At 51.8% G+C, this 25,920-nt stretch overlaps 1 protein-coding gene across 1 annotated transcript in view; it reads left to right on the top strand.

Moving 5' to 3' along the window:
• The window catches only part of ANKRD33B (ankyrin repeat domain 33B), a 73,516-nt gene extending 64,732 nt beyond the window's left edge, over window positions 1-8,784 (top strand). Inside the window, exon 4 of the mRNA XM_032337750.1 lies at window positions 7,540-8,784. Within this exon, the coding sequence (XP_032193641.1) occupies window positions 7,540-8,372 (833 nt within the window). The 3' untranslated portion in view covers window positions 8,373-8,784. The remainder of the gene's footprint in view (window positions 1-7,539) is intronic.
• Window positions 8,785-25,920: the final 17,136 nt, after the last annotated feature.

Raw genomic sequence — 25,920 nt, 5'->3', positions numbered from 1 at the left:
TTGCACGGAAATTAAGAAGAGCATAATTAGATTTAATCCCATTGATGGTGCTTTTGACTCTGACAGTTTTTATTTTTTAAAGGCAAGATACCGGTTTCGGCCACGTTGAGGCCTTGCCTGTCCTAGAGCAATGAGAGGTGGTTGGTTCTTCCTCATTAAACGGTGTTCGTGATGCTTTTGTGTTTGGAGGAAGCTTCGTCTGCATTTACTACTTCTGGAGCTAGTTATAATTGAGTTCTATGATTGTATATGTATATTATATAAATTATATTGATTATAACTATGAGTGATCAATTGATTGATTTTTTTTTTAAAGATTTTATTTATTTATTTGACAGAGAGAGATCACAAGTAGGCAGAGAGGCAGGCAGAGAGAGAGAGGAGGAAGCAGGCTCCCTGCTGAGCAGAGAGCCCGATGCGGGACTCGATCCCAGGACCCTGAGATCATGACCTGAGCCGAAGGCAGCGGCTTAACCCACTGAGCCACCCAGGCGCCCTGATTGATTTTTTTAATGTTTCAGGTTTTTGGGTTTTTTTTTTAAAGATATTGTTTATTTATTTGACAGACAGAGATCACAAGTAGGCAGAGAGAGAGAGGAGGAAGCAGGCTCCCCGCTGAGCAGAGACCCCCAATATGGGGCTCAATCCCAGGAACTTGGGATCATGACCTGAGCCGAAGGCAGAGGCTTTAACCCACTGAGCCACCCAGGTGCCCCTGTTTCAGGTTTTTATTTAAATTCTACTTAGTTAACATGTAGTGTAATATTAGTCCCAGGAGTAGAATGTAGTGATTTAAAACTTACAACAGCCAGCACTCATCACACCGAGCGCCCTCCTGAATGCCCATCCAACTAGCCCATCCTAGTTGGGCTAGCCCAACTAGCCCATCCTCCCCAGCAGCCTCAGTGTGTTCTCTACAGTTAAGAGACTCTTACCGTTTACCTTCCTCTCAGATATTTTCTTTTCCTAGTGATTTACTTTTTTTTTTTTTTTAGGTTTTATTTATCTATTTGAGAGAGAGAGAGCGCACAAGTGTGGGGGGTGGGGGAAAGGGGAGACGCAGAGGGAGAAGCAGACTCCCCGCTGAGCAGAGAGCCCGATGCAGGGCTCGATCCCAGGACCCCAGGATCATGACCTGAGCTGAAGGCAGACGCTTCACCGACGGAGCCACCCAGGCACCCTGAAATTTACTTTTTTAATCAAGAATTTATGGTGTCCATCATATCACTGCATTTTTCCTGATGAGTTCATGTGAACTTTGGACAAACCCTTTTGTTTTTAGGTCGGTTGCCTTCCCATGTCTGTGGAAGCTGCTCGGGTTTTGCTGTCACTCTGCTGCTTTCCTGGGTCTGGTGGAGGTTCGGGCATCTGCGAAGCACTGACAGGGCTGCAGAAGCATACTTGGGGTCTTGAAGCTGGGCCCGTGTCAGGACAGTGCACCCAGTGCCAGCCTTGTTTTCTTCCCCCTTGGTTACGGATAATGAATTTGACCTTGGGTTTTATGTACGACTCTCCCTTCCCTCTCCTGTTCCCTCCTCCTGAGCCCTGCCCTGCTGCATCAAAATCTAGAACGATCCACAGGCGTGCAGACCCTGGTGCAGCCATCCTTGAACTGTTCACTCTCAGAGCAGAATGGTCAGGAAAACTAACTTGGAAGCCAGGACCGCTGGTTTCAGAGTCCAGCCTCTTTCAACTCTCCCCTCTGTACTGGGGCCAGTCACCTAATGCGAGGGGCCTCAGTTTCCCCTTCTGTGAAGTGCGGCAGGTGCTGGTGGCTGCTGCGGGAGGGCTTGATGGGGACGGAAGACCCCCCCCCAACCCCTTTCACAGCAATGGGGCGCACGCAGGCCTTCGGTCTGTGCCGGTTGTCATTATTATTTCCGGGGGATTTGTGTACTCAGTAATTATTTGTTACATGACTGAAAAACAGTGCTATGGTTTTCCCCTTGGCAGGCAGCCTCGGGATAAAACACTTAAACTTTCCTACTGAGGGCGATACGCTATTGCTGGGGGTTTCTGAACGTCAGCACTGTTGACATCTGTCTGGTGCTGGGGACTTCTTGGTGGTGGGGGCAGCCCTGGTCGTGACAACCAAACATGTCTCCAGACGCTACCAAGTGCCCCCTGGGGTGGGGGTGGGGGTGGGGGCGAAGTCCCCTCCTGTTGAGATCCACTGATGTGACTAATTGGGAAAGGATAGAAAACATAAAAGGAGCATCTTTTCCCTCTTACAAGCGTTTCCTCCTTCCAGTTTTGCCTATATTCCTCTTAAAGGAAAAATCTTCTTGGAGAGTTTTTGAGTGACCCTCTAAGATTGTGGTTGTTTAACTTCTAGAGATTTAAATTTCCTGCTCTTACACAAGGTGGCCAACGCTTCCTTTCCCAGGAAAACACAGGACTTTTTCTTTTACAGTAGATGTGCATGTTTGTTTTATTTTTTATTTTTTTAAAGATTATTTATTGGACAGACAGAGATCACAAGTAGGCAGAGGCAGGCAGAGAGAGAGGGGGAAGCAGGCTCCCCGCTGAGCAGAGAGCCCGATGCGGGGCTTGATCCCAGAACCCTGGGATCATGACCTGAGCTGAAGGCAGAGGCTTCTGCCTTCACTGAACCACCCAGGCGCCCCTGCATGTAGGTTTTAAAAGAAAAAGCGAAAACCTGTGTGATCGAAGTCCCTCCTGGCGTGGGTGGTCAGACAGCATGAAGGATCCATGTTGGGATATTTAAAAAGTTGGCACAGTATTTTTAAGTCTTGTTATTTACATTTAATATATCAGCATTTAGAAAAACTGAAACCTTTAAAGATACGAATGCCAGAGTATTTCTTTGGGTGGACATTTCAACAGAGTGTGCATTTGTGTGCGGCTGGGGAGGGTTCCCTGAGAGCTGATCACAGAAGGGCACCCTATGGTCATTCCAGAAGCAGAAGACACAAGCAGGGTTGTGTGTGAGTGGTCAGGGTAGAGAGCGGTGTTGCCCATCCTCATGGTTTCAAGTGCAAGCGTCGCTCTGTACTTGGGAGTATTTCTTGTCCCTGAGTTGGATTTCCAAGTTGCAACTTCGTTATGTTCGGTAAGACCCGTTTCCGTTGAGAAATGATGGATGATTGAATTGGGCGCCCCCTCAACTGTTTAGATTTTCCAGTCATTTCCTAACATCCAGACACGTATCATCATCTTATCTTACCTCGTCAGGCAGAACGAAATAACATTAGAATGATCAAAACGTTAGATTTTCTTAAAAACGTAACCAGGTTCTGAAAAGCTGATTTATGAGCTCTTTGGTTTTTGGTTTCCCGAGGAATAATGTCAGCCCCGCTGATAAGCATCGCAAGTGGGGCTGCAGGTTCTTGTTAATTCCGTGGAATACTAATGCCCCCGAGTGACAGGTCTATTCAAATAAGTGGCTCGGAGAAGGCATAACGAGGCCGTGATTTTCTCTGAAGGGAAGCAGAGCTCAGTGGAGGTTGGCTGGCGCCAGACTCGCTTAAGGGAACCGGCTTTTATCCTGAAGTGTGTGATTGCCGCGGCGCTTGGGAAGCAGACACAGGCAGACAAGATGCTCGCCTCTGCCCGCGATTCTGGGCAACAAGGCAGCCCTCTGGGAGGTGTCAGGGCTTGTTTAACGAGGGAGACACAGTCCCGTTGTTGGCCCGCGGTCGTTCCAGTCCCGACTGTGTGCTTCTGGAAAGCCAGGTGATTTGATATCACTGCAGAGGTTTCTTTCTGTTGATCAGGAAAACATGGACTTCCTGTGACCTGAGAATTGGCCGAGTTGGGATAGTCTTCAGTGATCATGCAGTGAAAAAGCTGAGAGTCAGGCGTTCCGTGTCCCCGAGGCCGGTTTCTTCGCTTGGGCATTTCGCTGGCCCGAAAGCAAACCTTGACACGAGGCCGTGGGGGTAGGTAGTTTTTCTGGAAGGTGAGCCAGGAAGCCGCGTGAAGGAGAGGGAAGGGGGTCCCTCGGGCCGCCGGGGGTCGGCCCTGCTGACACCCTCCACAAGACCAAGTACGGGGTATCTTGGAAATGCCTTCAGGGGTGGGGCAGCTGGAAGCAGGTGTTCTGTCCTTGCCGCCCTCCAGATCGGGTCTCTTTCCTGAGACCCTGAATCCTGATTCATTTCCTCAATTATACCCCCAGTCCCCAAGACACAGGCCAGGCTGGCCCAGGAGGAGACCTGCAGGGACTGGTCCACAGGGGTCCCGTGTGACCAGAAAGGCCTCTTGGTGGAGGGGGGCCAGAGCTGGGCTTCGAAGGGTAGAAAACATGGGGGCTGGCAGAGAAACAGGAAAGGAAGGGACACAGCTCTGCCTGCCTGCCGCTGGTCCCACGACCCAGCCGCAGCTCTCAGGGGACGCCTCTGAGGGGGAATGATGCAAACTAGCTTGTTTTTCTTTAGCACCTTCGGAAAGCTTTCTGCTTCCCGTCGCAGACGTCCTGACTTGACAGTGGCTGAAAGAAAACAAGCATGTTTTTCTCACCTCACCAGAAGCCTTGCGGTGGGCGGTCACGGAGCGGCCCTGAACTCCGTGAGGACATCACAGAGCTAGGTCCCTTTTTCTGTCCACCCAGCTCCCCCCTCTATGGCCCCTCTGTGGCTTGGTCACCAGAAGTCCAGGCTTCAGATAGGAAGCAGCACCACCAACCGCACGGTCGCTTTGATCAGCGTTCAAAAGCCTTCTCTTTGGGGCTCACCGACCAGCTGTAAGAGAGGCGAAGGGAAAGGGGAATGGGACTGCGGTTACGGGGTTCAACCGGTAATTCTCAGCTGGGGGTGTGTGTTGCCCCCCGCCCCCCCGCCCCCCATGAACTATTTGGTAATCTCCAGGGACATTTTGGCCTGTCACAACTGTGGAATCTCACTGGCATCTACTGGGTAGGGACGGGCTGCCGTCAGAAGTCTTACCAAAGCACAGGAGAGCCCCCACACCACAGATTGTCCCCAAACATCAGTAGTCCCGAGGTGGGAAGGCCTCGGGTTATAGCAGTCACAGTGTGTCGCCTAGAGCTGGGTACGTTGCGGCCTTGAGGAAAACAGAGGACTGTGTGTGGACAGCTCACAGCATTCCACGTGGCGGCGGATGGATTCCTGGGCAGGACACCCAGTTTTGTTCTGTGTGGCCGGAGCTCTGGGCAGAACAGCCTTGGGTCGGGGGTGAGGAGGCCCACAGTCCACGGGCAGGAGATGCATAGGCTGGCCTGTCACATGTCTCCGTGTTCTCCAAAAGGTTTCTGTAGCGATCATGGGTGCTGGTCTGCCCTGATTTAATCATGGCATCCAGTCCAGGCCCTTAATGTTGCCCTTGCTGATTGCGAAGGGAACTGGGTCCCCAGATTACAGCATGACTCATGTCCCGGGCCGCAACCCCATCAGCCTGGCCTTGTTCTTCAGAATGTGTGTGGTTTCCAGGATCATCTTGAAAAGGCCCGAGGAGAAAGCAGGATGCGTGCTACACTTTGGACAGCTGTTCCTTTAGTTTTCCATTAGCTTTTGAGAAATGACTCTCTGCAGCCGTGTTCATTAAGATTTTAATTTTGCAGTTTGTACCTTTTTAAGTGACATGCAATTAATTAAGGTTTAATGTGTCATCTATTTTTTGCGGTGACATTTTTACTGCCCCCTTTTCATTTTTGTCAGTTTATAAATTGTACTCTGGCTAATGAGTTCCATCCCGATTTCCAGTTCCAAATAATTACCAGTCTTTTAATATGCCTATTTTTTAAATGTGCCCCAGAGTGAAGAGCATTATGAGGCGATCTCAGGTGGGCTGGGCCTGCCTGGGCCGGGTGATGGTGGGGGGCACTGTAGGGGTGCAGGGGCAGGGAGGCTGGTGAGCCCTCCTCACCTGTGTTGAGCACACACTGAGCCGATGCCGCGTGTCAGACACCTGGGTCTGCGTGGGATATAAATGCTGAAGCTTCTGCCAGTCCTGGTCCCAGGGGAGCTCACAGACTAGATAATTGCCCTACTTCTCCACATTGCTTTGCCAGGGAAAGTATGACTAATGGGACCTGAAATCCTGAATGATTTTTAACTGTGTATGGGGCTGAGATTGGACCAAGATTAATTGAACAGCAATTCCTTATTAATTTCTCTTATAGTACCACACTGAAATTTATGAACATTTCATCAAGTTGAGTTGAAGTTTAAATTTGCAGTATTAGGAGGGAGCAGTGCATGGTGTGAGGGAGATTTATTAAGGTAGTGACTAGTGTAAGGGAGACTGAGGGTGTAGGACGCAGGGTTCTCTAGAGACACAGAACTAATAAGAAATACACATTTAAGAGATTTATTTTAAAGAATTGGCTCACGTGATTTTGGTGGTGGGAGAGCCCAAAAGTAGTGGGAGCAGGCCATTAGGCTGGAAACTTGGGCAGGAGTTAATGCTGCAGTCTTGAGGCTGAATTGTTTTTTCTCCCCAAATCTTTAACTTTTGATATGAAGGCCTTCAACTGATTGGATGAGGCCCACCCATGTTATTGAAGGTAATTTCCTTGACTCAGTCAACTGATTGTGGATGCTAACTACACCTAGATGGGTGTTTAAATCCCTGGGTCCTATAGTCTGGCCACGTTGACACAGACAGCTAGCTGTCCGAGAGGAAGCATTCTTCCCTGCAGGATGGCGGGAAATGTGCAGGGCCGAGAACTTCCATTACCAGCTTTGAGGCCTCAGGTAGGTCCCTTGGGCCGTGTGACTACCATCCCTCAGTGCACGCCTCCTACCAGCCAGGATGAGATGTGTCAAGGAAACAAAAACGAGGAAGATGTGTGCTCTGCCCTGGAGAAGCCCACGGTCTGGTAAGGAGGATAGACCCCGGACCTAGTAACCACTCATTACAAGACGTGAAGGGACCACACATTTCTTGCAAAATAGGGGACCCTCACATTCCTCCCATGAGATCTATGAGGAAAACGTGAGATGATAAGTAAAGGGGATGCCAAATGCTTTGCAAGTGATCATTCCCTTTAGTATTCTAGAACATTCTGGCGACATCAGTGAAGTCTTCATGAGGCACCTTTGCTGTCGAGTCATCTCTCCATTGCTGGAAAGCCATAAAGTCTTATTTCTTTAAAAATTCCAGGATGGGGGCACCTGGGTGGCTCAGTGGGTTAAAGCCTCTGCCTTCGGCTCAGGTCGTGATCCCAGGGTCCTGGGATCGAGACCCACATCGGGCTCTCTGCTCAGCAGGAAGCCTGCTTCCCTCCCTTCCTCTCTCTCTGCCTGCCTCTCTGCCTGCTTGTGATCTCTGTCAAATAAATAAATAAAATCTTAAAAAAAAAATCCAGGATGTTGGGACTGTGTTCAGGCGGTTTTGTTTAGGAAAGGTAAGCCCTTCAACGGAGCACTTCTGTGGGTTGTGTAGTAAGGATAGCGCAGGCAAGTAGTTCTTGGTCAGACCCAGGTTCATCCATGGGGCACAGCCTCAGGTAGGTTTTGGAAGTTTTACCTTTGATCCATTTCCCTCTTCCGTTTCCTGCCATTGGCCAGGAAAGTTCTTGTTGCCTTCGCCCATGACTGTGTGCATTTTTTTCAGGGGCAGACGTCCATGCCAGAGACCCCCGCCGTGGGATGTCGCCCCAGGAGTGGGCTGCTTACACGGGCCGGTTGGAGGCCGTCCGCCTCATCCAGAGGCTGCTGGAGCGACCCTGCCCGGAGCAGTTTGGGGAAAAGTACAGACCAGAGCTGCCGCTGCCCCCGGAGGCCACTCTGAAGCCCACGGGCTCCAAAAACTGCTTGCAGAGGCTCACGGAGCTTGTGCGGTCCGTTCTGAACTCCCGCTCACGCCAGGGCCTGGAGGATGGGGGCGTCCTGGACCACATGGTCCGGATGACCACGAGCCTGTACAGCCCCGCCGTGGCCATCGTCTGCCAGACTGTGTGCCCCGAGAGCCCCCCCTGTGTGGGGAAAAGGCGGCTGGCGGTGCAGGAGATCCTCGAGGCTCGCGGGAGCCGGGCCGCGCGCGCTCGGGAGAGTGACAGGATAGAGGGCTCTGAGCAGCCGTTCCGGACCTCGCAGGCTGCGGGGGTCTCCAGAGACGGGGCGCCGCAGGCCAGCCTCCCGGCCCCGCACCTGCCGGGGGCCCCGCGGAGGGCCAGCCTCCTGCCCCTGCAACTGCTGCGAAGGAGCAGCGTTCGGCCCGGCGTGGTCATCCCCCGCGTGCGCATCAGCAAGGCGCCCGCGCCCACCTTCCAGCCCGAGCGCGCCTCCGCCAAGGGCAGCACCAAGGACAGCGCCCACCTGCAGCTCCCCAAGTGGCGCTACAAGGAGGCCAAGGAGGAAAAGCGCAAGGCGGAGGAGGCGGAGAAGCAGCGGGCGGCGGCGGCGCAGAAGGAGAAGCGGGCGCCCTCCTGGAGGAAAAGGACGTGAGGGCTGAAGCGTGTGAGGTGGGGGAGGAGGCAGTGGGGCTCCGCGCTGGGAGAAGGACGCCGCCCTCCTGCCCTCACCCCTCCCGAAGCGCGGCGCCTCCCTGCATGTCCCCAGCCGGGGGCCCAAACGCGCTGCACCGTTGAGTGATTGGGGCAGGGCACCTGTGGATTAGCCTAAAACCAGTTCCCCTAGAGATCAGTACACCTGGCCGGCAACTCTGCCCCAGAGCCTACCTTTTGAACCTCACTTGAGAAATTTAGAAGAATTTTGTATTTTTAATTATGATCAAATTTGCAGCATTTTACTGGTGATGGGCTGTTTGTATTTAAGACGGTTTTAATACATTTGCCCGAAGACCCTTTGTTTAGCATACTGTTTCTGGCAATAATTATTTGTGATATCTCTGATTTCATACGGAGTTCGTGGAAGTTTCCCTTTCTTCTGTTTGTCTTTCCTTCTCATTGTAGGCATGCATGAGCATTATATGTTCTCACGGATTTCATGAAGTGATTCTGAACATTTGTTTCTATCCGATGGAGGCATTTCCTTTTCCAGCAAAATGATGACATGAGACAGGAGAATCAGACGTTCTCGTATCTTATTTTATAGCTCTCTTACTTAGACGGTAATAATAACGAAGAAAAACCTGTTCTCAAAATATAAAACCAAGCAGAGAGGAGCATGTACTTATTGCTAGAACTAAGTATCTTAAGCAAGGGACTTTAGATAAACTGGATGCAAAGCCTTTAACATATTAAAAAACAGATACGACAGATACGAGAAAAATCTGTTATTTAATAAAGCGGGGGCAAATGTAATCAATTTTTACCAGAAGTACAAAATTAAGTCCTTTGTGCTTTCAGATAGATTGAATTCAGATACCCTTAAAATACAAAAAAGATGCAAAAGAATAAGGCCCCAGAGTGATACAATCTGCTGGAAAGGGGGAGGGGCCAGAGGAACAGGAATATTAAGCAAACTTGTTTTAGGCAAATTCTCCTGGAGTGGGCTGGATGGCTCCCTCCTCCAGCCTCAATTCCAAAAAGTCTCTGGTGTGGAATTACTTTTATTTTTCCTCTGATGACTGTCTGTGATGTTCAGTTTCTCCTCATGCAGACTTTGTAGAATTTCCAAGATGCGGGACCTGGGCAGAGCACGTGTGGGATTTGCCCTGGGCCATGAGCTCTCTGTGTGAGTTTTTGTCCATACTCCAAAGCACTGAGAAATTCTAATGAATCTCCGGCCATCTGGGTTATAGAGTACCGGTCACATATGCACTACTGACAGCACTTTATTTTAAGATTATCCTACTCGGGAGCCATAGATTTCAAAGCGTAGAGACCAATTGGGAAGCTGTTTCTTACAAGCCTGGATTCGCATGTCAGATGGTGCTCCCAGGCTGGGCAGGGACTCGAGCACCTGTCTCATGATGTGGGCAGGGATGGCGCTAGCCTCTCCCTGGTCCCTCCCAGTCAGCACCAAGAGACATTGAGCTTATCTGGGGTCTCACACTTACCTCTCAAGATACCTCAATTAACAGGCTGTTGGGCAGCCCCAGCCTGATGGTCAGGGGTGATTATAATGCAGCTCTCAAGGTCAGATTTAAGCGAGCTCCTCCCTCTTTCCAGAATGGCAGAGAGGTCTGGCCCTGCTTTTAGCATCACTGATACTGGGCGGCTGCACGTCATCCTAGTGACCAAGAGTTGGGATTGGCCAAGTCCCCTTGGATGAGATGAGGGCCGGTCCCCGAGGGGAAGAGAAACGCGCCTAGTCTCCCCAACAGTCTGGTCCCGCATCTGTTGACATCTTGGTCTGGTTCATGTATTTTCGCTGCTTTGAATGGCTGGCCGCATTTTCTCACTGAGAGGGTCACCTTTTGCCTCCTCGCTTCCCGCGGTGGTCGGGGGCAGGGGCGGTGATGGCCGGTCACCTCCTCCTGCTTTCCGCACGTCCGCTCAGCTCTGTCACCACGTTGGTTCCCCGCCTTCCCCCTTGCCTGCTCCCTTCCTCGCTTGCCTCTTCTGCCTGTTTTCTTCCGCAGCTTTGGCCAACAGCTCTGACCCTCCCTGGCCCCACCACTCTGAGGTCTAAGAAAGGGCAGAAAAGCAAGGCGATCAGGAGAGGCAGTGCGGTGTCCCTGTTGAATTGTGGAAATACCTCCACCAACCCAGTGAACGGGGGACAGATTTTACCAGCTTCTGTGCGGATGGTCTTAGAATTTCAGCACAGCTCTCACCCATGCCTTCCCCCCCCAAGATAGGTTCATTTATTTATTTATTTTGAGAGAGAGAGGGGACAGGGAGAGAGACTCTCTCAAGCAGACTCGCTGCTGAGCAAGGAGCCCGATGGTGGGGCTCCATCCCACACCCCATGAGATCACCACCCGAGCCGAAACCAAGAATCGGATGCTCAACCGACTGAGCCAGCCCCCCGCGCCCCACCACCCTTGTGCCCATTTAAGGGAGGGAGACCTAGTTTGCTTTCCTGACAGATGAAGCACTGCTCTGCTGTCCCGTAGGGAGCGGGGGACCCGGGGTCTGCTTGCCCCCCTGGTGTTTATTACCTGTAAATAGTGAATTTCAAGTTGACAGGTACCTTCTCAGGGATTTATATATACACGTAGTTAGAGGAAAAGATGAAGTATATTTTAATACTTTCGAGTGAATTATGATTACACTAGACGGAAGAAGGTGTTCCAAGACGACGTCAATGCTGCTGTCTTCCAGGGAGAAGTCCGCCACCTCCCTCAGTTGGGGTTTTCTGGTTCCTGGAGACCCGGGACTTTGGCAGCTTGAACAGCTCCGGGGTGGACGGGAGGTCACCTCAGCCCCTCTCAGTTACCTCTTGTGGGTGCGAACCCTTGTATTTAAAACAGATTCTGCTGGTATGTTCAGTGGTGGTGGCTGCGTTAACAGAGATGACCAGCCTCCGATTTTACCTCTAGAACTGGCCCCTCCCCCTCTGCCACCAGGGTGGGCGGGGTGACAGTGGCCGTTTCTTGTCCTGACTTATGGGACTCCAGTGCTCCGGGGTCAGCCCCGCCACGGGGCTCCCCACTGGGCAGGAGGAGGGAAGAGCCGGGAGAGCTTCGTCTGGGATGACCTCAGCGTCAGAGCATAAACTTGCCATGTCTTTGGCTGCCCTGGAGAAACAGCCCAGAACATCATGGACCTTCCTTCCTGTCTCCGAGGCCGCTCCCGGCACGCTCCGGGCCACACTGCATACCTCAGCGACATCATGAGCGGGAGTCGCAGCCCCTCGTCTCGGCTTCGGGCCCTCCCGGGACACCAGGCTCGTTCTGGGGAGAGGGACGGAGAGATGGGTGCTACAGCTAGAACACGGGGCACACGGGTGCGGACCGCCTCCGCCCGCTTGCTCTCCTGCTGGTGGGGGTGAGCAGGTCTCTGGCGGTCTGCGTGGGGGCCAGGCGGCTGTGCGTGAAGCAGAATCCCACGAGGTGGGGCCAGCCCCCAGTCCCGAAACGGATGCAAAGCCTGTCATTCCTAGGGAGGAATCCGCGGTAGCAAGTCGTGAGGAAAGGGTCCGCCACCACCGAGAGTTCAGTAAAGGAGCCAAGACTAAGAAGTGGACCTGGTTTATCTCTTGCAGCCTCTGGCAAGAGTCCTGCCAGCCCCCCCTCATCCCCACGACAGAGTCGGAGAGCAAACCGTCGTGCTGCGCCAGGAGTGCAGGCCTGATGCAAGTCCGCTGTCCTCTTTCCCTGGGTGCACCTGCAGAGCCCTGCTCGCCCCTTTCCTGGTCTCGTGCCACACATGGGCCCCCGGGCTCTGGACATCCATCATGAACCGTGTAAAGCTGCTGGTCACAAGCTTTTTTAAGTGATGACATTGTTCTCGGTACCCCAGTATTTGCTTGGGGCCCTTTACGGCCTGTGCAGGGAACTGGAGGCTCTACCGGCTGTGGCCTTTCTGCAGGCTGAAGCCCCTGGCCATGGGGTCCTCGGTTCCCGGACCACCTTGCTATAGAGGAGGGAAGGCCGAGGGTCCGCCGCAGCAATGGGACTGGGTGGGTAATCCCAGTGGGAGGCCATTACCGGCAGAGAAGGTAGGACAGTTCTTCCTAAAAGGCTGATGGCCGCGTTCCTCGTTTCACACCCCCGTGCGTTTAAACTTGTCTGCGTGACTCGAGTCAGCTGTTCATTTCTGGGACCTTAAATTCACAGGTTTCTTCATTAACATTTAAAAGAAGAGGCTAAAAAAAAATTCTTCCGGAGATTGTTTTTTTGGGAGGGGCGGGGTGGGGGGGGGAGAATTAAAAAAAAAAAAAAAGCAGAAACACAAACTCACCACTACCTGAACTGATTCAGCTAGTTTCCGAGTGACTCCGTTGAATGCCCGTGCTGTGCGCACGATCTCCTCACTGTGAGCCAGTCTGATACAGGACTTCTGTGACAGGCACGACCCCTGCAGGGCTCCGACGGCCCTTGGTCGCCAGCCGTGCCAGAGTGGACAGTGCGTGCTAAGGTGCGAGCATGCCCACACGTGCGGGTGTGCACACAGGTGAGCTGGAGGGAGACCAGGCATTGTGCTCGCCGAGGTGACCTCTGCTGTGGCTCCCAGGGAGCGTCAGAGGTGACTTGCTTCGATGGACAGCCTGAGACTCACTGGAAGCCCTTCATCCAATGGAACGCACAACACAGCCAGCCTGTCACATCCTAGATCTTACTGCGAGGTAGTGTTGGCCCAGACGCCTCCTGCAGGAGCTCCCTGGCCATGTCCAGTAGCCCATCTGGGACATCTCTTTGCCTTTGACTTTCACCCTTTGCATTGAGAGGCGGAAGCCAGAAGCCAGGACAACTCTGCTTGTCCCCAAGCTCCACCAGCCATTCTACGGTGGCCATGGGGTGGGGACTGAGTTTCTTGAAATTTGGTGCCAGGTTCGCTGTAGAATGATCAACATCTTTCCCTGAGGAAGCAGTAGGATTTTCCCAAGTCTGCCCAAGTATTAGGTAGTCTAAGGAAAGCAGACACAGTTGGAGTTTTGAGAGAAATTGATTCATCCTCCTGTTACACCTTTGTCTTGGTTTAGAAGGAAATGTAGGCGAGAAACAAAAATGAAGCTGGTCATTCCAGGGAGAGCAGTGACCTGTGTTGACCTGATGATAACGTTTTGAGAGATTGCATTGAAGTACTGTAATGCCAGTTTTTGAGCAGACGTTCTAGAAACTGGTTTGGAACTGTACAACTTTGGAAAACTGGATGCTAACTATATAAGGACCCCATAAACCTTGGGAGCCTTGGGGACATCCTGAGGAATGGGAATGGGACCCTCTGGTCAGATGAATAGAAACAGCTGTCCTTGGGAGTCCCTTCGTTCAAATCATTGTCCCGCCTGGCGTTGGCTAGCGCGCCCGAGGATGGGTGTTTTTAATACCGGGAGGACTGGACGGACTCGAGCACGGGCTGTCTGATGGCAGGGGAGGCCATCTCGATATAGAGGCTGTTTCCTGAACGTGAGGCTGTTTTTCATGGTTGTTTCTGAAAATGGTTGTTATAAAAATGTTGACTCTGGGTAGAACTGTGTACATTTCATAGGTTTTTATTTTGAGGTGAGTTTTGTTACAGTTTATAAAAGCTATTTTCATAGTTAGACCTCAGGGCTACTTTGGGACCTACAAATACACGTGACTCCCAGCAGCTTCAAATTGCTATCCAAAAAGTTAACAATAATCTTTAAGTTAAATATGATACCTTTTTCAGCAGAAAGAATGTGTCTTTCCCTTTTAACCTCCAACAAATTCTGTATCTCATATTTAAAAAGTATAGAAAAAATGATGTAAAAGTATGGGGGAATTGTGGCTACAGGATTAAAAAATCACCTGTGAAATAAACATTCTCATGGTACAATGGTGTGGTAGTGGAATGAACCAAAGTGTGTATAAATTAGAAAAGGAGACAATTAAATGTCCGTATTTTTAATGTCAGTTGCTTTGCTCGAAATAGATGTGTACTTTCTTCTTCCAATACACTACTTTTCGACGGTAAGATTTTAAACTAATGATTTATCCAGGAATATTTTCACTTACGTTAAAATAATTCCGTTGCTGTCCTCCTCTTCTGGGGTGGGGGGCATCCGGTTGTGTGTGTGTGTGTGTGTGTGTGTGCGTGTGTGCGTGTGTGCGTGCGTGCGTGTGTGTGTTTAGATTTTATTTGTGTATTTGACAGAGCGGGGAGCATAGGCAGGGGGAGCAGCAGGCAGAGGGAGAAGCAGACTCCCCCGCACTGTGGGGAGCACTTTGCAGGACTTGATCCCAGGACCTTAAGATCATGACCTGAGCTGAAGGCAGATGCTTAACCTACTTCGCCACCCGGGCAACTCTGTATGTATTCTTTTACCGAAGTGATACAATGTAAATGTTGGCTCTAGGGTTTCTTTATTGAAAACATGTCCTTGAAAAGCTTATCAAAGAACTCTAAAATTAATTTTATTTTCTTGCTAAAAAAGTAATGCATACACTCAGAAAAAATATATCAAACACTGTGAAAAGGGTCTCAGATGAAAAGCAACTGACCCTCCCCTTGGGCAGTCCCTCCGACCAATTATTTATGCATCCTCCTAGAAATAGGTTTGTTTATTTTTTTTTTAAGATTTTATTTATTTATTTGACAGAGATCACAAGTAGGCAGAGAGGCAGGCAGAGAAGGGAGGGGGGAAGCACGCTCCCCGGATTCGGGGCTTGATCCCAGGACCTTGAGATCATGACCTGAGCCAAAGGCAGAGGCTTTAACCCACTGAGCCACCCAGGCGCCCCTAGAAATAGCTTTTAAATGCTTTCTTCCCTTTGTGTGTTATACAAACGAGATCCCGCTGTACGCAAGGTCTCTTTCACTCCTGTTTTGGGGAGAGTATGTTTGGCCCCTTTGTTTATACGGTTCCTCTCCGGTATTCCTCCCCAGAGAAGCACCCTGGTTCCCTGAACCATTTCCTGGTCTGGGGTTATTGCAGGAGTTTTCAGTCCCTACTGCTTTCGAGTAACGAAGAGCCTTGACCTGACCTGCTGGTGTGCACAGGGAATGTTTCTCTAGGCCTGGCGTGTAGAAGGGACTGGCCGGGCTGAAGGGAAGGCAGATTTTAATTTCAACAGTCATGGCGGCTTGGTTCTTTCCAAAGGCTCCGGAGTGATCTTCACCCACCCGCCCGTGGACCAGAGGCCTTTCCCTCCAGCAGCAACACCTGCTGTTATCTTGTTGCTGTTTGCTGGTCTGGTGGTTAAAGCTGTGTCACATTTTAATTTTCAGTTCTCCAATTACTGGTGTGGTAGAGCATCTTTTCCTATGTCTTTTGACCATTTTTATCTCCTGTTTGACAGATTCCTTATTTGTATGTTTCTCGTGGTTTTGATTGTACTTTTTGGTGTCACTTTTGCCGATTTGTAGGATTTTGCTATAAATTTTGGATCATAGTTCTTTGACACATATTGTGGGGTTTTCTCTCCCATTTTATCACATATCTTCAAGGTGTCTTGTATAAAAGTGTGAAATTATGATTGAGCCAAACATAGTTCTTTTTAAAAATATTTGCATTTGTCTTTTTTTTTTTTTAAGATTTTACTTATTTATTTGACAGAGATCGCAAGTAGGCAGAGAGACAGGCAGAGAGAGAGGGGGAAGCAGGCTCCTCGCTGAGCAGAGAGCCTGATGCGGAGATCGATCCCAGGACTCTGCGATCATGACCTGAGCCGAAGGCAGAGGCTTTAACCCACTGAGCCACCCAGGCGCCCCGTCTTTTTTTGTTGTTGTTTTGTTTTTTATAAGATTTTTCATTATTTCTTAAAAAATAATCTCTACCCCAGCGTGGGGCTTGAACTCAGGGCTAGGAGATCTGGAGTCACACGCTCCACCGACACTAGGTGGGTGCCTAAGTGCCCCCAGGTTATTTTTGACGAGACTGAAAATAGCTATTTATTTGGGAAATTCCCCTCCGCCTTTAGGAAATCTGAAGTCTGACCCATTAAAAGATCGTCATTCTACTCCCCGAAAATCATAATTATTAAGGAAGGACCTAAATAGGAAGTCAAATTCTAAATAAAAGTTTCTTGGCCACAATTGTGATTGGAGATTTGTCTTTTTTGTGACAAACGTGTGTGTGTGTTGCATAGACATATTAGGAAATAGGAACACATGCAAGGGATTGTCCTTAAAACAAGTGAAAGCCCGGACGTGCAGGGCAGGGTGTGGAGGGGGGACAGGGGCGTGGTCTCGCCCGGTTTGTTTCCTTCACTGAGTCTGCTTGAGACACGGCGAAGCTCCACGCTCCTGCCCACTGCAGCCCAGAGCTAGGGATTGGCCCCAGGCAGGTGCATTCCCGCATTGCCCGCTCGGTCCCTCAGCCTCGGGAGCAGCGTCCCCACGCCGGGCAGCCCTGTGGTGGAGAATGTCAGCCCCCTGGACCTCAGGACCCTTGCCTGCGTGCAGCCCTGCTTGCTGGCTCTCCACGGTCACTCCTGCCATCTCCCTTGATGATGTCCTGGCTGGTTCACAGCCAGGGACAGGGAAGGTGGCTCAGGAGTCCTAAAAGCCTCTGGTCTGCTGACGAAACAAACTCCAATGTGCAGATGGCCAGCAGCTCCCCGTCCCAGGGCTCATGGACCGGCAGTAGCCGGTCACCTTGCACTGCCTGCCCCAAGACCTGTTCTCCTGCCCAAGCTCATTATGGCTCTCACTTTATTTATTTATTTAATATTTTTCAAAATTTAATTTTATTGTTTCAGTGTTCGAGCTCATTATGGCTCTCACTTTATGTATTTTCTATTTTTTTTAATTTAATTTTGTTTTTTCAGTGATCCAAGATTCATTGTTTATGCACCACACCCAGTGCTCCATGCAATCCGTGCCCTCCTTAATCCCCACCACCAGGCTCACCCACCCCCCACCCCCCTCGCCTCCAAAACCCTCAGTTTGTTTCTCAGAGTCCACAGTCTCTCATGGTTCGTCTTCCCCCGGCGATTTCCCCCAACTCACTTCTCTCCATCTCCCCATGTCCTCCGTGTTATTCCTTACGGTCCACAAATAAGTGAAACCATATGATAATTGACTCTCTCTGTTTGACTTATTTCACTCAGCATCATCTCTTCCAGTCCCGTCCATGTTGCTACAAAAGTTGGGCATTCATCCTTTCTGATGGAGGCATCATACTCCATAGTGTATATGGACCACATCTTCCTTATCCATTCGTCCGTTGAAGAGCATCTTGGTTCTTTCCACAGTTTGGCGACTGTGGCCATTGCTGCTATGAATATTGGGGTACAGATGGCCCTTTTTTTCACTATGTCTGTATCTTTGGGGTAAATACCCAGTAGTATGGCTCTCACTTAAAAAAAAAACAAAAACAAAAACAACAAAACCTTACAGAACGTTAATACATCTTCCTGATTATAAATAAATAAATAAAATGTATAAATCAAGCTCTAATTGACCTTGATATTTCAAAAGTGTTCTTTAAAAAACAAACTCAAGAAATTAGTTGCAAGGGTAGGATTTCAACTTTTCTTTAGCTCTTATTGAAAAAAGCAGCTTTATTAATAGTGCCATGAACCTACATGAGAAGCTGGACTGGGTGGCTTTCTGTGGGCCACGGAGAGCAGGAGGGTTCGGGGTGGGGCGTGGTGGGGAAGTTATCATGCGGTGGGCAAGGCTGCACAGTGTCTTTACTCCCTGGGCAAAGGAGTCTGTTGGCTGGGAGCCCTTAGCCGTCCCACTGCCCCATCACCCTCTGTCCCTGGGCTGCTCCTGGGGAACGGGAGAACGGCCTTTACATACCAACTGTCCTGCGTGGTCATTGCCAGGGGCAGGCATGGTGTCCTTCCTCACCAAACCCCATCGGGACGGCCCTGCTCCCTTGGTTTGGAGTACATGATGCCCTCTGGGGCTGGAGGGGAGAAGTCATGGGTGGATGGGAGAAGCATCCCTTGGCCTCCTTTCTCTCCCACTGCCGTGCAGGAGCTGGGCGCAAGTCCCCTCCCACGCTAGCTCCCACCTGTGTCTCCTGACTTCTACTGACTTGTCCCCGTCCCGCACTCAGGCCAGGCACCCTGGAGATGCCGTGGCCGTGCTCGTGTTCTCCCTGAGTCTGTGGACTGACCTCCACAGTCACATAAACCAGAGGCTCTTCAAGGAACCCACATGTGTAGGACCAGTAGCCTCAGCATCACTTGGAAAATGGTCAGAAATACATCCTGGTCCCACCCGTATAAGTTTCCTGTGGTTGCGGTGATAATCAGAACTAACTTGGATGGCGTCGGGACCCAGGAACGTGTTCCCTGCCGGGTCTGGGCCCAGGCATTTGATCACCACGTCAGCAAGGCTGGGCCCCACTGAAAGCTCTGGGCGGAGTGGGTGGGGGGCAGGGTCCCTCCCTGCCTCTTCCAGCTTCTGTGTCCACACATCTCTTTTTCATGAGTCCACGAGTCAGGTTAGCAACCCCCTCCTCCAGGATGACCTCATCTTAATTATATGTGCCACGATCTTATTTCCAAGTGAGGTCACATTTGCAGGCATCTGGGCTTAGGACTTCAACAGATCTTGTTGGGAGACACGATTCAACACGCACCACCCCAGACCACGGAGGCAGAGATGCTGGGAGCCCGGGAATGCTGCCCCCCTAAACCCTTTCCCCACTCACTCACTGTCCAGCTCCCCCACCTTGCTGGCCGCTGGTGTCACGAGCCCCTTCTCACTCCAGGCCTGAAGGCCACGAGTGTAGACGCCTTGCCTTTGTGGTTCACGGCCGCCTTCCAGCATCTGGAGCAGGGCTTGGCTCCCGGCGTCGTTCCGGTGGTATCTGCGGGCTGGGGGGGCTGCACCGGGGCTTCCTGACTCGGGACTGAGGCCCTTGAGCACGGGGAGTAGGCGGAGTCCTGCTCCGTCCTCTGGGAATCAGCACAGAGGAGCCGGGAGAGCCCAGATACTGGGTCCGCTCTGCCCAACTCCAGCTGCCGAGCTCTGGGCAAGTAACCCAATCTCATGCTTCGGGGCCCTGATGCGTAAAGTTGGGTCACCTGGGTGGCTCAGTTGGTTAAGCGTCCGACTCTTGATTTTGGCTCAGGTCGTGATCTCAGGGACATGAGATATAACGCCTGCGCCGAGCCTGCTTGAGATTCCCTCTCTCCTTCTCCCTCTGCCCCCCCACCCCCAAATCCACTCTCTTCTCTCTAAAAAATAAAATAAAATAAAGTAAATAAAGTGGGCCTTTTTCTGGTTTGCAGGGTTTTCATGAAGATCCAATTAAAGGACACAGAAACTGTACCGAGAGGTCTTTAACGAGGTTGACAGAGATGCAGCCGCTAACAAGTTGTTTCCTCCCTTTCTCTCCCTTTCTTTTTTGCTGTACCCCAGACTAAAACCTAAGGACAGTCCCAGGGACAGCTGCTTTCTATCTTTAGACCAGACTCCCAGGCGGGGAGTGCAGCTCTAACCCCCACCTGCCCCCGCACCATCTCCCACTTACACCTGCTCTCTTGCCGCTGGCTCGGAAAGCTCCTTTTTATCCCAGTGCCCAAAGAGTGGTCACGGCGGGAGCCTGCACCAAATGCCCTTGGCGTCCCCCAGACAAAAGTCCCTCCATCCCACAGAGGCAGGAGCGAGAAGAAAGGGGCATCACTTCCCTCTCTGGTCCTGGTCCTGGGACAGCCTCGAGGGCTGAGCTGGAGCTTCCGACTGTGGGTCTTTTGGGATCTTGTGGCTCCCTTTCCCATCTCAGCTGCTGTCTGTGCGCATCTCCTGGGGTCCCTCATGGGGCCTGCCCTCTGTGCCGGGAGGTGAGCAGGAGCGGGAGGGGGCCCAAGCACAGCTGGGGCAGCCACCAACGTCCTCTCTTCACCTGCCGAGGTGGAGGAAAGAACTGACTTGCCCCTGGCCGAGGGGGCAGTGGTGGTTCTCTGGGCACCAAATGCCTCTAGGGATCCTGTCGACCAGGCCGTGTTGATGAGGGCACTGGTGTTCGACAAAAGCAATGTTAACTGACAGTTGAAACTAGCTCAATCGGCTTGGCAGAAACAGCAATGTGGGAAGTACCCTGCCTTATTAGATTCAACCTGGCTTTTCTCCCAGAAAAGCATACGGGATAGAAGATGCTTGGCTTGCTTAATTAAACGAAATGACAATATACATATTCTAGGCTGTGTGGGGAAAGGTCTTTGGAGACAGACAGACAGGGGTCTAGTCCTGGCTTTGCTCCATGTTTTCCTTTTGACCCTGGCAGGGCTCGTCATTTCCTTAGAGAACGAGCGTCTGAATGAACTCTGCACACCCTGCCTGTTGCCGGTCCTGGACAGAGTGCTGGGGGCCACTCTGAACATAGACTCTTTGTTGATTACCTTGGTTGATGGTCCTCAGGGGTTCTCCATCTCTTCTCTGCCTCCATGACCTCCAAGTGATCAGGAATGCCTCTCAAGAACTCTTTTGATTCCCAGTGGGAGGTAGGTCAGCATAATAATTAATGGCTTACAGTGGGGCTGAGGACAGACATGTTTTACGTAAATGCTCAGTAACTGTGAGGCAGAGGAGAATGGTGGTGACGATGATGAAGATGCCGGTGTGGGGGGGTGGGAAATACATCTACTTGGATGCCTTCGGGATTCTTGGAAAACTGTAAGTCTGGTAAGCTTGCATGGTTGAAACAAAGCATTACTTAATAAGTGCCCATTTATCCTTTTCTTATTATGTTCCAGGTCACCTACTTGTCCTCGAAGACAACGCTCGTTTATCACGCTGATGCACATTCTCTTCCTTAGCGCAGTGCTTTGTGCCCGCAATACCCCTTCGGTTTTGTTGTTGTTTCCTAGGATAACGTTTTTGGGGGCTCCTTTTAATATTCTAAGAGCCTCGATGAGGAGAGTAGAATCACCTGCGAAGCTGAAAACAACATTCCTTATTTTAAGGCAGGAAAAAAGCTTTAGCTCCGAAGGCAAACAACAGATCTGCGGAGGATTCCATCCGTTATCTTACCTGGCGGGACGGGCTCAGCGTCGTGCTGGGGCTGGGAAACGTACGCGACGGGACAGCAGCCGTCTCTGAGGGGGTTTCCCGATTTTGCTTGAAGGAAATCTGACTTATTGTGACTCCAAACCCTGTTGCTTAGGTTTGTTTGTTTGTTTTGGACGTAACTTGTTCAGAGGTCCTTTCGACTAAAAATCTCCCTTCTCAGGCCCACGGAGAGGTGACGCGCGCCAGGATGTGGGTTTCTCGCCTCTGTCCCGCAGGCGAGGACGGGGGCTCGCCCACGGTGCTCTGATGTGGCGGGCACAGGAGGTCTGGGGACCGCTCTCCGGGCTCAGGCCTGACACCGCCTCTGATGTTTGGCAATTCCGGGGGCCAGAATTAGCTCAGTGCTATTCCTTTGTACCGCACGGCTCCCGTAGCCACACGGGGCTTCCCCGGTGAGTGATGACTCCCTGACACACACTGTTTCTAGAAGTGACCGAACCCGAGAGTTTCTAGCCAACTGACGTACAGAGGTCGAGGCCTCATTGGCCTTGACGGGGGAGAGTTCTGTGATGAAGCACGGGACTTCGGCAAACTGCTGTTCCGTCCCGTGCCCTGAAACGTGGTTCCTGCATACCTTGGAGCGTGGTCTAGCTGCACGCGATGCTGCTCCACGTCGAGCTCATTGGACGTCCTCGTCGCGGAGGCGTGGAGAGGATGTCACCTCTCCCAGTGCGCCACCCAGGTAGAAAGTGTTGCATGTCAGAAGCGGCCACCTCCTCCAAAAGGTCACAGATGACCTTAGTCCTTCTGTGGCCGAAAGCAGCGTTTGTGGAGGGGCTGTTGCTGGGGAGCTGGGGAGCTGGGGACTCTGCCAGGACGCAGGGGTACAAGGTGCCGCCAAAGTCCCTGCCTGAAGGAGCTCTCTACCCACACAGCTTTCTCCTCCCCCTCATCACGCCTGGCTGCGGGCTGTGGCTCAGAGATGCCCCTTTTCCCATTTCACTCCTCACTCCTCTCCCACACGCACTAGCTCCAGGGTTAATCAGCTTGAGATGCACACGGTCCCTTTTGGAAAACAGGATGCAGTCATTGGGAAAGAGGTTTCTAGATCTTCCTAGGAGAATAGGAAATAGCTGAGTCAAAAGCCTGGGTGTCTGTCCTGTCTGTCCCGGCGAGTGTGCTGGGGAAGCCGCGGAGGGCACACTTGTCTCCTCTGCTCCTTGCCTCGGGGACCGGGGACGTCACTCTCACGCTGGAGAAGCGTTGCATGCTCTCCCTGAAGGAAAGCCGTGCTTTCTCTAAAAATTTCCATCCCAGCCGGGAGCCGAGCTGCATCTGGGCAATCTGCTGTTTGCTGCTGTGGGGACTGAAGGGCGTACCCCAGTTCGAGCTACTCTAGCTGCTCGTACCTAATGTACCCTCGTCACTGAAACACAGGTACCCTTTTTTTCAAGATTCTAGGATGCAGGAAATTCATCTCTAATGATGTAGCTGTTTTGCCAGATGGCATGGAGTTCTAGAACAGGACCATGACGGCTTCTCAGCTTTGCTGTTGTTGACACTTGGTCTGGATAATTCCTCATTGTCAGGGCTGTGCTGGGCATTGTGGGATTTTTGGTTGCACCCCGGCCTCCGCTCACCGGATGCTGCGGCCGGCTCCTCTCTCTTCCTCCCCAAAGCCCAGCTGGGACAATGAAAAATGCCTCCAGATATTGCCAAACGTTCTCTGGGGATAAAACCGCCCCCAGGTGAACACCACGGTCCCAGAGAAAACGACGATTGCATCGACTCTCCGAATACATCCCATGCTCTCGACACATCTCCACTTGAAGAACGGCGCCAACAGGTTTCTGGTCAATCGCATGGAAACCGAGCCCTTGTGCGGCTTGTTGGACCCTCTCTTTCAGGGGACCCTCGGCAGCACGGGCTGCTGGTGCTGAAAGGTGCTGAAAGGCTCATTCCGGGCTTCTGGGGGCAAGTCCCGAATCTTCCTCACAAACCAGTTCATTAGATCCCATCATGTTGGGTCTTTTTCAGTTGACAAATCCGATTTTTTTTTTTTTTTTTTTGAAGTGTAGCACTTGGATTTGTAAGAATATTTAGATTTAAAGGGGAGGGAGAGGGAGAAATCGTTTTCTCTTGTCCTGGAGACCTTACATGCATTTCAGACAGTCTGTTCAGAAGGGCCGCTCAGCTGCTCGACACCACATTGGGAAGAGCCGCAAATGCTTCCGCGTGGCCAAGGCGGAAACAGGTTCGAGATGCTGTGAGGAGCCCCGGGACAGTGAGCGGCAATGAACGGTCAGGATGGTTTTTTTTTTTTTTAAAGATTTTATTTATTTATTTGGCAGACAGAGATCACAAGCAAGCAGAGAGGCAGAGAGGTGAATGGTCAGGACAGTTCATTTTACGTGTCCCCTTGGCTGGTCCACGGGGCCGAGGTATTTGGCTGAACATGATTCTGGATGTATCTGTGACGCTCTGGCTGAGATTTACCTCGAAGCTGGTGGACTTCGAGGGAAGCAGGAGCTCTCTGTGCTGCAGTGCTCCTCACCCAGGCATGCGAAGGCCTGAAGAGAACGAAAGACGGACCTCCCCCAGCAAGAGGGAGTTCGGCCAGCGGACAGCCACGGGGCTTGAACTTGGGCTTGAACTCTTCTCTGGGTGTCGCCCCTGCCGGCCCACCCTGCAGATTTCGTCAGCCTTCGCAAACGGAGGAGCCGATTCTTTAAAATGAATCTTTATTTCTCCAGCTAGTGATCAGAGAACTCTGGCTAATGCAGCGATTGAGGACATTTCAAATACTCGAGTTTCACGGTGACCCAGCACCACCCACTCAGCCCCGGTCCACTCCAGAAGCATACGGCCGTCGATGCTTCCTGAGATGGTTATGAAATGCAAAAAAAAAAAAAAAAAAAAAAAAGTTTTGTTTTGTTTTTGTTTTTCTGCTGCAGAGCCAGCAGGATACCAAGTCTCAGGGGGAAAAAAAAAATTTACTTTGGGGTTTGTAAAAAGAAGCATTTAACCAGCACAGCAGCTGTGAAGTTAGAAAAAACTGCAGAGTGGCAGAACAGCACCGGCCACCGAGGCAGGAGACAGATGTCTTAAAAATAATTCATTAATTAAAAACCTGCTGGGTCTGGCAGTATCTTTCCTTTCCTTCTAGGTCCTCCCTCCAGCCCTGGGCCCTCTCGGGGGCCCCCTCCCGGAGGGGCCGTGCCGTCCACTTCACTGGTGGTCATTCCACGGTCTCCGGGGGTTCCCACCGTTTCCGGCTGGTTTTGGTGAAGCTGTGGGTACACACTGGCTCTCTGCCTCCCTCCCTAGTCTCTGGAAGCACCAGGACCGAGGATGGGGACCCATATTGTCTGGGTTGGGCATTGCTTGGGTGCCCTGGAGTCAGGCTTTGAGATCCCAGTGCCTGAGGGTGGTCGAAAGGCCCGTTGCTGGCGCCCCACTGCCTTTGCCCTGTGTTTGCTTGAATCGGGCAGAATCTCATGGTGTCTCTGGTCTTGCATCATAAATGAACAACCATCACGATGATGAAGATAAATTAAGATCGACCGAATGCTCACCACCTCTGGAAAGTTCAGGAAGGTTCCTTTCGGCAGCGAGAAAGCAGAGGCCCAGAGGAGAAAAGCTAGGTGTCCGACTCTGCAGGTTCTGAGTGAGAGTGGACCGTGACCTTGGAGGGCCTGCCCTGGCTCTGAGCTCTGACACAGCTCCATCAGGGGCTGGCCCTGGCTTGAAGAGGGGAGCTGAGGCCGTCCCCTGTGGTGGGTGGGCATGGGTGCCACAGGTGTGGACCTGAGGGCCAGGAGAGCTTGGTCGTACGGCCCCTGTCTTTCTCCCGGACCCAGGGAAAGAATGGCCCAGGTGGAGACTTGTTGAGCGTGGGGACCCAGTGTCCCCAGACCAGGCCAGGGTGGCAGCGGTCCTCACAGCTGATCCAGCCTGGAGAGGGGGTCTGCTTCTCAGTCTACCCCAGGGCAGAGCACAGGGCTCTGGCTCCATGGGCAGCAGCTGGATGAGGCGGCAGGAAGACCACGTGTGCCTCCCCATAACTGCCCAAGTCTCCCAACAACCCAGAACCCTTGTAAACGTTACCAGGGGGTTTCTTGGTGAAATCAGTCGAGGGGTTGAGCTTTGTACTGGGGCGACAGGACCCCCAGTTCCCAGCATGTGGAAGCCAGGGGCGAAGGCAAGCCTTCCTGTCCTCCGGGTGTCTTCTGTCCTAGGGGGCCCCTTGGGTCCCCAGGGTCCTAAGGATCTGCCTATCCCTGCTCTGCTGATCTTTACCTGGGCCCCTCTGGCCTCCTGTCCGGTCCTATGCTATTGTTCCAGGCCACAGGCTGGACCGGCATCGAGGCGGCCCTCCCTGTCCGCACGCTTCAGCGCCCGCTATCCCACATCTCTGCGTCCTACCCGTGCACCGCCCAGGCTGGGGGCTCTGTTCTTGTGAAACTGGAGTCAACCAGGGAGTTAATATGCACAATTGTTTCCATCCTTGCAAACCCCCTTTCTCTGCGTACATAATGGCCCAGTCAGGCAGGTGGAGAACAGAGGACCAGAGATGCTAATTGAAGAGCCAGCCTCAGCAGGGG

The sequence above is a fragment of the Mustela erminea genome, chromosome 3 (genome assembly GCF_009829155.1).
Source record: "Mustela erminea isolate mMusErm1 chromosome 3, mMusErm1.Pri, whole genome shotgun sequence".
Lineage (NCBI taxonomy): Eukaryota > Metazoa > Chordata > Mammalia > Carnivora > Mustelidae > Mustela > Mustela erminea.
The sequence above is the reverse complement of the archived record's forward strand: the minus strand, read 5'-3'. Positions and strand labels throughout refer to the sequence as shown.